The following is a 12,004-nucleotide window of genomic DNA, read 5'->3' on the forward strand; positions in this document are numbered from 1 at the left end:
TATAGAAATGTTTGGGTAGCTGCAGAGCTTGGAGCCAGTTTCCCCTGTGCTTGCAACTGTTTCCTGCAGTAATATGTAGGAAGGAGGTAATAGTGAAGGCTCCTACTGTGACCTCTGCCCCCATTGTCAGCATAGCCCCTTCAGCTTATACCCAAAGCCTTACACATGCGCTCTGCTCCTGTACTGTCTAACGTGGTGTTAAATGGGCATGAGAAGACACAGTGCACTAATGTTACCATAGCGATAGTGACTTGTGTGGCCAAAGTGGCTCACTAATCAATTCATCCCCAGCACTTCTCCTGACATAGGGGAAACTTCCTGGAATCAGGAAGTGTTAGAATTATTCCCTTCTGAAAATACCCAGAATTAGAGAGCCCGCCCGATTTCCTCTGCAGAGACTGCTAATTAGGACTTTTCTCGATTCCAATAGGCTACATCCTTCAGTATTCCGAGGACAACAGCGAGCAGTGGGGAAGCTTTCCCATCAGCCCCAGTGAGCGTTCCTACCGCCTGGAAAACCTCAAGTGTGGGACGTGGTATAAGTTCACTCTTACTGCCCAAAATGGAGTGGGACCAGGCCGCATAAGCGAAATCATTGAAGCGAAAACTCTGGGAAAAGGTGAGATGCCTTTCTGCCTGTCTGTCTGCCATTTCTCTATTTATTCTCTCCCAGCATGAAGGGAAGAGGACCGTGAAAGACTCAGCAAATACTTACGAGTTGTTCTAGGTGTTGGAATTTTCTTGTTCCTGAGATAAGACTGGCAGCGTGATGAGAGAGACCATAGAACCTTCTGGTCACCCATCTCATTCTTTCACGTGCTGAAATACCCTATGAAAAGACAAATATCCTATGAAAGGTCTCAGAAAGAGCACTCAGGATGGGCAGTCATGAAATGAGGCTCCTGTCCTCACAGCTTTTCAGCCTGGAAATGACTAGGCTAATAGGTTAACACACTTCAAAGTGAATTGGGATTTTATCTGAAATAAAGTAAAAAGTCATAGAGATGAAGCCCAAAGAAGTAGCTCCCAGAGGTCAAGGGTGCAGCCAGAAATGGTTGAAAAGAAGGAGGGGGGGACATGGCTCCCTCTCTGTGTAGCAAGGAGAAGAAAGATCTAATGAGTTCCTCTCTTACCAGGGGAGTAAACCCAGATGGCCAGGGAGGTGCAATATTTGGATTTAGCCCCTGAGACCTGAAAAATAGGACAAGGATTCAGGGGAAGAGAGGTTGGTCTGTGCAGAATTAGGCCCGCTATGTCAGAGGCCTCTGAACAAAGCCTTCGGGTTGTAGAGGAGAGCTGTTGATCCCTCCCAAATCCCACTCTGCCTTCTCCCAAATCTCCACTCAGTATCTGCATGAGAAGGGAAATTATTCAGCTCCACACACTGCCGTGTGTGAACCACTGGAGGATTACACATAAGAAAAATAGAGCTGTTCTTCAGAGAACTCTACACTGCATAAAAATAGCTTGTATCCATTGAGGCCCAGGTCCTTGTGGTTGGGAAAACTTGTTGGTTCCCAAGGTTTTGCTCTTGCTGTGAACGACTGGTGATCTGGCCTTGGCCAGAGCTAGGCTACTCAGGGACCGTAGCCGAGGGCGAGCACCTGAACACGATGCCATCACCCATTTACCCAGAGGTGACACTGCCTGTGTCCCCCCACAGAACCCCAGTTCTCCAAGGAGCAAGAGCTCTTCGCCAGCATCAACACTACCCGGGTGAGGCTGAATCTCATTGGCTGGAACGATGGGGGGTGCCCCATCACTTCCTTCACGCTGGAGTACAGACCCTTCGGGACCACAGTCTGGACCACGGCGCAGAGGACCTCTCTCTCCAAGTCCTACATCCTGTATGACCTGCAAGAGGCCACGTGGTACCAGCTACAGATGCGGGTGTGCAACAGTGCCGGCTGTGCGGAGAAGCAAGCCAACTTCGCCACGCTGAACTACGATGGCAGTAAGCGCCAGACTTCATGACCTTCCTGTCTGTGGCTCAGGGATGCGCACATGTGTGCTGTTCATTCTCCCGTGAGACACTGTCATTGTCACGGAGTGAGCAGTGCCCCCAGAGCCCGTTAGGGTTCGGGCCTCCGAGCCCCTCTCTGTGGGCTTCCTAGTTCATTGCACACAGATGACCATCACTGTGTGTCCATTGAAATGGGACTGAGGACCCACGGGGACTCCCTTGGGGGTCTTAGTGAAGAAGCAGCTTCTCTCAGGGCTGAAGGATTCTGCCTCATGGTTCTGTTGCTTTGCAAATGACTATGAGCTAACACTGCTTTTGTTGTCTCCCACCCCTCCTCCACCCATCCCAATCCACACAACAACTTTTCTGTTTGCTCTCATTACACCCTTAAAATGCATGTGCATAGCAGTTTTCCATGGCAAAGGAAGTTAGGTTAGTCTGAGCAGGAGCAGGGGCACTGAGAGGACTAGGGTGGGAGTGGGGTCACAGTGAGCCTGTGCACATACAGATGTACACGTCCTTAAAACTAGTGAGTCTCTTGACCTTCTGTTGCCCGAAACCAAATGATTTAAATTCTGGCCCTTTTTCTAGTACTGGGAGTCTCTTACTGATCATTGGATAGCACTCAGCTCAGCGAAGCTGAGACAGCCGCTCTAAGGGTTAGTAGGTCTTCTGGGAGGCCTTGCTTGCTGCATGTCCTTGATGATTCTGTAGTCTCCCAGTGACCCTCACTGTGGAATAGCAGCGATAGACTCGCCAGCGGTCTATCTAGACCGCTGTTTAGAGCTGTGGACCAGCTCCCCTCTGAGTCTTCCATCCTTTCCACTCCTCAGAATGGCCTGTGGTCCCAGTAGGCCCTGAGTTGTTCCTTCCTCTCTAGCACATGGCGCTAATCTTGCTTGTGTCTACCTCCTGTCTACAGTCATTGCTTCTACAGTGCTTCTCAGATAGAACCAAACCCCTCTTGCTGCTGCAGGAAGGACTCCAGACAGAAGCTCTTCTGGTGTTGGAGCTCTACCCAGTGGTCTGCTGTGGCACTGGGTCAGCCACTGTGGCTTTGCGCAGCCATCCTCCCCTTCAGAGACCCAGGTCCCTCTTACGTTGTCCCTCTGTTCTCTGTGAATCTTCATTTAGAGAAGTCTTGTCTCAGGGCCATGCATAGGCAGAGCAGCATTCATGTCTAAGGTTCTTCTCCCAATGGGGCGTCATTCTCTGTTCTCACAAAACAAAGGGCTAAGATCAATGGCTTTTATCACGTACTTAGCATTGAAGGCTTCATCCAAGCGCCCTGTAAGCACAAACCCAGTTGAGCAGTCAGTATTCTTGTCACTTTGGACACCTATACTCTAGCCCATGGCTATGCTCCCGTACCGGCAGAGGCTGGAGAGCTTGCTGAAATCCACATGTGAAGGGCTTGCTCACATCTGATGACGTCACTAAAAGGTCTGTCACAAATAGTCATATTAGAAAAGGGCACGTGAGCTGTGTTATATTTTCTGAAATAAATTCATAGGGCAGACAAATGAGAGTCCATATTTTTACATTGTCTCGAAGAAGACAGGAGAGACCGCTGAAATGACACCATGGCTCTGTACCTTTAGTATCTTCTGTTACTTGTGCCTGAAGGTACTGTTTTCATTTTAGGAAAAACAAAGGTCAGATCCCCAACTCTCCCACCTCTTTATCTGAATCTCCTCTATTTCCCTCGCCAAAACTTTCTGCATGTCCTTGTGGTGCCCCGTGCCCAGACCAGCCCACAGGTGCCTCTTCTGTGTCTCTCTTGGTGTCTGGTTATTTGCAGGCTCAGGTCTGCTGCCAGACATGCTGTGAAATTGGAAGAACTCTGCTTGGCTCCAGCAGAGATCGAAGAGGGCCAACGGTTGTATTTTCACTGCTCCAGTTACTAAATGCAAGATAAGATCATCTTTGCTCTTGGGGAAATGGCATTATTTCTGCATTATTTTCCCTAAAGCCCTGGCTTTCTGGTTTACATGGAAAAGGCAGTGAGAGTGGAATGCCTTATATAATAGAGAATGGCAAGAAGTGTGCCCCATAAAAAAACAGATGTCTGTTTAGATCTCTGCACCCATGCTCAGCCTTGGGGCAGAAAGCATCTTAAGGCAGCCCAGAGTTCACTTCATGTCTATTTTTCTTTCAATTCTAAATTATCTGAATTTGTGTCGAGTAGTGTAACAATGCCCTTTTCAGCGACCCAGAAGGACCCCCTTTGAAAAACCGCCCTTTGCTCTTCTACCCTAAACTGGTGGTCTTAAAAGCAGCCGTGAAACTAGGATTGCAATCAAATCAAAAGGTTAAAGCTATATCCTTCTTTAGGCTGGCGTACCTTACATTCTCCTCTCCAGAGATCTTCCATGTAGTTGATAAATCTATTGTTCAAACAGCCTTTAGCCAAAGCACTATGGGTGATAGCCAAGTGGGCAGTGGATTTCAGGTGAAGTCATGTGGCTTTGGTGAGCAGGAGCCCAGGTGTCATACTGCCAGGCGGTGGCATCACAGAGTGCTGTGCAAATCGCAGTCCTTTCCAGAGATGAGCTAGCACGGAGAGCGAGTTAGGAGTCTGGACCAAGGGAAGATGAGTGAGCTAGCCTAATCCACAGAGACTTGCGGGAAAGTTCCCCTCATTTCTCATCACACAGACACCCCTGGATCACACCGCGCGGTTTTCTCTGTAACCTGTCATCCCTAAAAACTCCACCATGCTGTCGCCATTAATAGCCATCTAACATCGTGGCCCTGCTTTCAGGTACAATCCCTCCACTCATTAAGTCAGTTGTCCAAAGCGAAGAAGGCCTGACAACCAACGAAGGGCTCAAGATCCTAGTGACCATCTCCTGCATCCTGATCGGGGTCCTGCTGCTCTTCGTGTTGCTACTGGTTGTGCGGAGGAGGCGGCGGGAACAGAGGCTGAAGCGGCTGAGAGGTAGGTCCAGGCACCTGTGTCTACTCTGTGCTCCCTAAAGAGAGGCCAGCCAGAGTCCACTCTCCAGGCCAAAGACGTGTCCTGTAGGAGCCTGCTCTGCCAGCTATGTTCGATTCGGTGCCTGATGTGTCCTCTGCAAGACTTTGGAGCCCTGGGGTTGGGGAGACAAAAGCATTCAGTCACACGCCAATCAGAAATTGAGTGCAAGCAGCCCCTTTACAAGTCCCCTAAATCCTAGATATTGGCAGACACAGAAAATTAATTTCTCATGGGATTTTCAAGCCTGCTCTGTTTGATTTTCAGTGGTTCTGGTAAAGCCACCAATTATGGCTGTAGCAAGAAAGGAGAAAAGGAGCTTTGAGATTTGCTCTGGAAATGAAAGCGATGTTGCCTGGAAGCAGAGATAGGGACTAGTGGTACAGGGAGCGTGTACTGAGGCAGAAAACGCACCCTTTCCTGAATTAGAGTTCACCTGCAAGGGAAACGCAGCAGAAGGACACAGGCTAGGGAGCCGTGGTGAACAGACTCCATTTCTGTGTGGTTCTGGCTGATGAGGCTCTTCACACTTCCTTGCCAACAGCCCTTGCTCTACAGTGTGAGTGCAAGGAATTTCAAATAAGGAACTCTAGGAAGGGATCATTCTGTATCTCCTGCTTATCAGGTCTTAGACCAAGCGGTTGTTTGATCAAGGGCACCCATGGGTTACTTGTGTTTCCGTTATCAAGACAGTGTGGATGGGTGTCACATCTCTGTAGCCTTCAGAGTTACATTTAAGGGGTAAGCCTTGAAACCACTCTTCAAGCACATCCATGGTGCCCCCCCCAGACCTTGATTCCATACTTGATCTCGTCTGTAAGTGCTTAATTTGACCGTGATCCCATGGCTGGGCATGATGCTGTGTGGTCCATTTCCCTCTTCAGAAATCTCCTAACATATCCCCCTCACACCTGCTACTATCAACTTCTCACTCTGCCAACTTGAAATCCCTTTTTGCCCTTCTGCACATTATAACTCTTTCCATTAAATATCCCAGGGCCCAGAAATTCAGATGAGTCAACTGTCTCATCAAAATTTTCTTACTGAATCAATTGCATTTTGATTTTGTAGCTAACCTAAGCACTTTGATAGATGCATCACACACAGATCAAGGTCATGTGCCCCCCAGACTCTAAGTACTACTGAGATACGCACTCCTCAGCATCTAGCTGGTCACATGTGCCCAAACAGGGTTTCGGACAAATCCTAAAGCATGAAGGAGGTAGGGACGAGAAGAAAGTGGAAAGGTAAGAGTCTATCGCAAAGATAGAATAATACCCAGTGTGTTGAGAAACTTAGTAGAAAAAAGATCATGCTGCATTGCACTTAGAGTGTTTGTCACTAAAGTATCAATGGACATTTTGATAACACCTTTCACTGTAAATCACAATGGGCTGGGCTTTGGGGACGTTGTCTTTGAGGTATCTACCCAGTTTAACTTCTTCTTTCATGCAGACAGCAGTGTCAGACTAGTGTCATGCCATTTAGAAGGCATGAATTGCCTGAGACTCTTCATACCAGCCACGAAAGTGTCTTATTGATGACCTGGGCTGACTCATAGGAATGTGGTAGCAGATGGATGAACTAGCTGTACAGGGCTTCTCAGGGCTGTAGCATCTGCCAATCCCCTTCCCTCACTTATTTCCTCTTCCTCGGATACTGTTTTATTTTCATGACTGGACTTACAACCTCAGCACCTAACATTGCTTTTTCTCTGCCAAGAACATTTCCAGCAAAAGCCGTTGCCAACAGGTCGGACTGATAGAGACCCACAGTGTTTCAAATTTTCCTCCTTACCAGTCCCCTGACCTTTAGTTGTTGATTTGCGGTGTCCAGAGAATATTCTGGGAGTAACATTTTTTTTTTTTGCTAGCATCTCTACATCTAGACTCTCAAGTTTTGCAATAAGTCCATCACATCTGAGGGCACAGGCTCTCAGTCCCTGAAGTGGTTTTGTTTCCATTGTGTAGGAGATAAGGAAGAACTAGTAGGAAGGTTTCTACAGGGAGGCAGCAAGAGATGCTAAAGGAGAAAAGAATTCAAGCTTGTTTCAGCAACAGAGTACCAACACTCTTGCATTTTTAAGTGCTTCATAAAAAATTCTAGAACAAAGAATCTAACAGGAGAGGGGTAATAATGCAAAGAATGTGGTACCCAATTCAGACCCCATCACTTTCTAATGCCAGACTTAAAGGGCAAGCTGAGATGGATTTAATTTAGCAATCCACTGTTGGTAGTCTACCATGGGTCACATGTAAAGAAAAAAAGCCAACATTTTCCTATTCCCCAATTACTTTTGATCACAAGAGTTTGACATAATCCTGGCAATCAAAAGATCCCCAAGACCCTCTAACAGTAGACAATGATCCTCTAGAAGTGTGAAGTAGAGGACACACTCATTTCTTTGTAATCCTGAGATAAGCTGCCTTAAAAGGACAGAGTAAGTGATGGGTCCACAGAGAACCATGGAGAAGAGGAGAGTCGTGGAAAGCCAGGCCAATCCCCAGGGAGAGCTACAAGCTCCCTACCCTCTTGAAATGTCCATTAACTGCATAAATCATTTCCACCTCAGATGTATCCACGGAGTTTGAAGTCATGAGTGTCTATAACCCCTCAGAATTCATTAGCAATGGTACTCAATTAAAGGCTGGCCCACGTACAACAGATCCTGTGCTTACATTCCAATCGGTCCCCATAGGTTTATAGGTTCCATGGAGAAAAGTGTTTCCTGCCATGCTTTTCTTGTCCAAAAGAAGGCCAGCGTTTCTAGGAACACATGGCTGTGGCTTGAACATTCACTTAGCAGGAGCAAAAATGGGGTGAGCCAATTTGAATTAGGAAAAAAAGTAAGAGCACCTCGTGGATGCTCTTAAGGTTATTTGAGGGCACATTCAGATTGTCCCCCTTCTTTAGTGGCGTTGTCCAAAGTTAGACATCTAAAATGCTTCTATGGATGGCACATCGTGCTGTGTAGAGGAGCAACCTAGTTAGGGGAGGACAAGGTAATATTCTTCTATGCAAAAATAAAATGAAAGGAAATGGGACTCAAGCAGCTCAGCCAACCTATATTCTCCCTTCCTGAGGACTTACTAAATTTAGAGCACAGCGACCTTCTAAATTGTCTCCAAGTACTAGATTTTTTTTTTAAATCTATATCCTTATCCAGGACTTCAGACGCTGTGTCTTGCTTTTAATGATGCCCTGGTTTTCCCCAGCTCCTAGATCCTTTGAACTGCAAGGTTAGAGAGTGAGTCACCAGCTGGACCCAGAATCCCAGCAGCTCCAACCTAATAAAAAATTGATTCCAGGTCTAGTACTCGCCTCCAATATTAGTAAAATCTCTGCTGTTTAGGAGGGGAGTTTTGAGGGCCCGAAATCCTGCATTGGTGCCACTTAGCAGGGGTAAGCTGGCATCGCCAAACCAGAATTCTGCCTCAAATAAGATAAACATAGTGATCAGTTGGCATGACTGCCTGGCAACAATTTGACTACTTCTCTAGAAAAACACCCTTCTCCCCTTAGGACAGAAAGTAGTCACTATTTCAAACATTCTCCAAAATGAATGAACATTTCCAAACTGACCAAAACCAGGCAGTCATTCCAAAGAGAATCTGGGCTCGTGTTTTCCAAGGTGCAGACTTGGGGGTGTCTGTGAGGAGTTGTTTCCATTTTCTTAATCCTACTGACTACTTTCTTCTCTGTAAACAATCAAAAGCCTTCCCCATTTTTAAAACCAAAAAGCAACTTGAACTCTCCTAAGCTCAGGCAGGCTTAGAGCACACTGGCACTTAAGCTTGAGGAGAAAGGAAAAAAAGCAAACTCCCTACCCCAGGGAAAGGGGAGAATACAAAAAAAAAATGGTGACCCTTGAAGGGTTCATTGCCAACCCAATAAATGATGGTTAAGAGAACATGGTATTGGGACTGAGGGTTGTTCAGTTAAGTGTCTGCCTCGTGAGCACGGGCATCTGAATTTGGTCCTCAGATGCTACTTAGGTATTTGGTGATATGCACTTGCAATTGCAGCATTAGAAGGTAGAAAGAGGAAGATTCCTGGGGCCCAGCGAACAGACAGACAGACAGCCTTCTGGTCACACTCTAGGTCACCTGATAAAGGTGAACAGACTGATGGTGCCTGAGATGTACTATCCAAGAGTGTCTTCTGGTCTCCACACAAAGGTGCACACATGCACACCTATATAACATGAGCTACCATCGCATGCACACACAAATGCACACGCACATGCACACATGAACTCACATGCACACATGTGTATGAACGCGCACACACACACATGCATGCACGCACGCACGCACACACACAAAATCAGGATCCTTTATATGAAAACTTTCTTCTATCTTTCGTTTCCCTCCAGTGCTTTCTTCCTCCCCTTTCCTCTTTCATCCTCTATTCCTCCCTTGAACAATCCTATCATTTCCTTCTCTTTCTCTCCCATTCTCCACAGTTTTCAGAGAGTTTCTGCGTGAGAGGGTAGAGAACAAGCAGGCCTTGAGATGAGATGGAGGTGGACCAGGAGCAGCTGGTGAGCTGGACACCAGAACAGGCAGTCAAGAGCAGGCACCGTGGATGTCAGGCTGTCCCTGGAACCTTGCCTGGCTTGCCAGGGTGCTCTGGCCTGCCTTTGTTTGCTCTTGTAATGTTCTCAGGTCACGAGCACGTAAGACTGTCTTTGGGTACATTTATGGCTCCTCAACTTGAAAATCTTCCACACGAGCATGCCAGTCATTAGAAGAGAAGTTCTGGCTGGCATCTTGTAAAAACCCAAATGCAGGTTTATAGCCCTTGCAAAAATAGAGCTACTTTATGATATGCTCTTTTCAGTTGCACCAAGAAGTGGGGCTGATAGTAGGGAATTTTCAATGAGTGGAGCAGTAAAATGAGATCTTTTCTCCATAGATCCTTTCTGCTTTGAGGTATACAAGTACTTCACAATAGAGATTAGTCCAACCACACTCCGTTTTCCTCAAGAGCTTCAGACAAGCAAACATAGACCTGAGGCTATGAGTGAGAATGCTCTGTCTTAATCCTCTCTCTCTCTCTCTCTCTCTCTCTCTCTCTCTCTCTCTCTCTCTCCCTATACCCCCTCTATCCCTCTCTCTCCTCCTCTCCTCTCTCAAACATAAGAAACATACAAATGTTGAAAATATGAAGCTGTTGAGACTTTTAAGAAAGCCTTGCTGGGCTGTAGGAAGGGGCCTGGGTGGACCACTCCGTGACCTCATGCAAACCTACTAATGTGCTCTTTCACACATAGCAGAGCCAAGGTGAGGACAGTATCCTCAGAGGGTGCATAGACACTGAACAAGGCCAAACTGTGATGCTCCTGAGACCCCTGGGGTGGATCTCCCAGACCTGACAGACCAGTGCACTTCTAGAGTCCTCTCCCATCAACACCTGGGAGACTCGATGGGATATTGGCATACTGGCATTGCCAGTGTCCATGTTGTGGACTTAAAAACTAGAGGCCAGAATGAATCTTTCATTGTGAAAAGGTCTAAGACAACATTGGGACAAAATGAAGAGAGTTCGGGTCACTGTTCCAACCCCTGCCCTCCCAAGAAACTTGGCATGTACAACCAAGAGATAGACTGTCTCAGTAAGTTCAAGTAAAATTTTAATGACTAGCAATGTCTCACGGAGTCAGAAGTAAGCATGCTATCAAAAGCATATAAAGACAATTCCCACCTCCCAAACCCTCTGGTTAATCCATTTTAACTTGATTGCCTCGCCCTGTCATATGGTCCCTAATTTTATGAACACATTGATATATAGTTTGTGCCTTGCATCTCTGCCATACTTCCACACTTCTCCCTGAGGGGTTTCACCATTGACCACTTGGAAGCCAGTCGGTATCATGTGCTCAGCCGCATGGCCTCTTGCCCACTGGCAGACCCTAATAGTTCTCTACCTCACCGCAAACATGAAACTCTTCTCCACAAGCAGATGAGCAGAGACACCCCAATCATCATTATCTCTGTCATTATTTTCCAGTCTTCCCTGTATCATTCAGGGGCTGAAAAATATCTTCAGAAACCCCTTCCTTCTACATGGTCTCTATGACTGGACTAGCCTGGTATACCTTCTCCATCAATCCCTACACAATAGATAGTAGAGGAGTCAAGAAAGGTCTGTAGAGGTAGGTAAGGACTTCAGGAGCTATTTCACCCAGTCTTTATCTCAGATTGATCTGAAATATGTGAAAACGTAGAAAGCTATACACAGGGCTGCTTGACTGTGTTTGGGCCGGAAGAGCTGGGCTCTGGGTGATGTTCCCACAGAACAGATGGCAGGAGGAAGGAAAACCTCCCAACATCTGTTCTGCTGTGCAGCAGGAGGAGTGCTGTTTGAGCTGGAACGTCAGGACCAGTAATTATAAAAAGAAGGAAATGGAGGGAGGGATGGAGGGAGGAAAGAAGAAGGGAGGGAGGACAGACAAGACTGATAAATGAAGGAGATATGAGAAGGAGATAGAGACAACTCTAAATGCTTAACCATTACCAGAGCCCTGATTAGCTGGCTGTTTTCCCCCTAACCTTTGAAGTAACCAAGGTTGGGGGGAGGTAGTTGGTTTATTGGTGTTGAAATAAAACAATCACACATGTCTCAAAAGACAATGAGCGAAACGTAGACACCAATTAATGCTATGGTATCTCACTGAAGACTACCCACAACTACCACTGGAAAGATCAGGAATCAGATCACAGGGTTCAAGTTCTGAGAGACCCCAAGGGAGACCATTTTAAGTCTCTAAGCAAAATCTTCCCACCGTGATCCACAAATTTTTGTGGAGAGTCTTTGGATCACCAAAGGTGAATGAGAAATGCTAGGTGATGGGTAGTATCCACCCATTTAATAATTAATCAGTTCAGAACCTTTTATTTTGAAGTGAGCTAACTTAAGTCGTGGAAAGGCTGGTTTCCGAGCCATCAAGAAATGGAATAGGAGCCATCAGAGATCTGGGACAGCCCACTCTCTGCTTTGACAAGGCTAATAAGGAAGGAAGTCAGTTGTGGTGAGCCCCATGGAGGACTGGGCAGACTGTG

General features: G+C 46.7%; 1 protein-coding gene across 2 annotated transcripts in view; it reads left to right on the forward strand.

Moving 5' to 3' along the window:
- Positions 1 to 12,004, forward strand: part of Dscam (DS cell adhesion molecule) — a 570,981-nt gene that overhangs the window by 514,928 nt on the left and 44,049 nt on the right. For both annotated transcript variants that reach the window (XM_085685855.2, XM_085685856.2), the window contains exons 25-27: positions 431 to 619; positions 1,664 to 1,954; positions 4,728 to 4,904. In XM_085685855.2, the coding sequence (XP_085541981.1) occupies positions 431 to 619; positions 1,664 to 1,954; positions 4,728 to 4,904 (657 nt within the window). The remainder of the gene's footprint in view (positions 1 to 430; positions 620 to 1,663; positions 1,955 to 4,727; positions 4,905 to 12,004) is intronic.

Source organism: Myodes glareolus, chromosome 2 (assembly GCF_982192425.1).
Source record: "Myodes glareolus chromosome 2, mMyoGla1.1, whole genome shotgun sequence".
In the NCBI taxonomy this organism is placed as follows: domain Eukaryota; kingdom Metazoa; phylum Chordata; class Mammalia; order Rodentia; family Cricetidae; genus Myodes; species Myodes glareolus.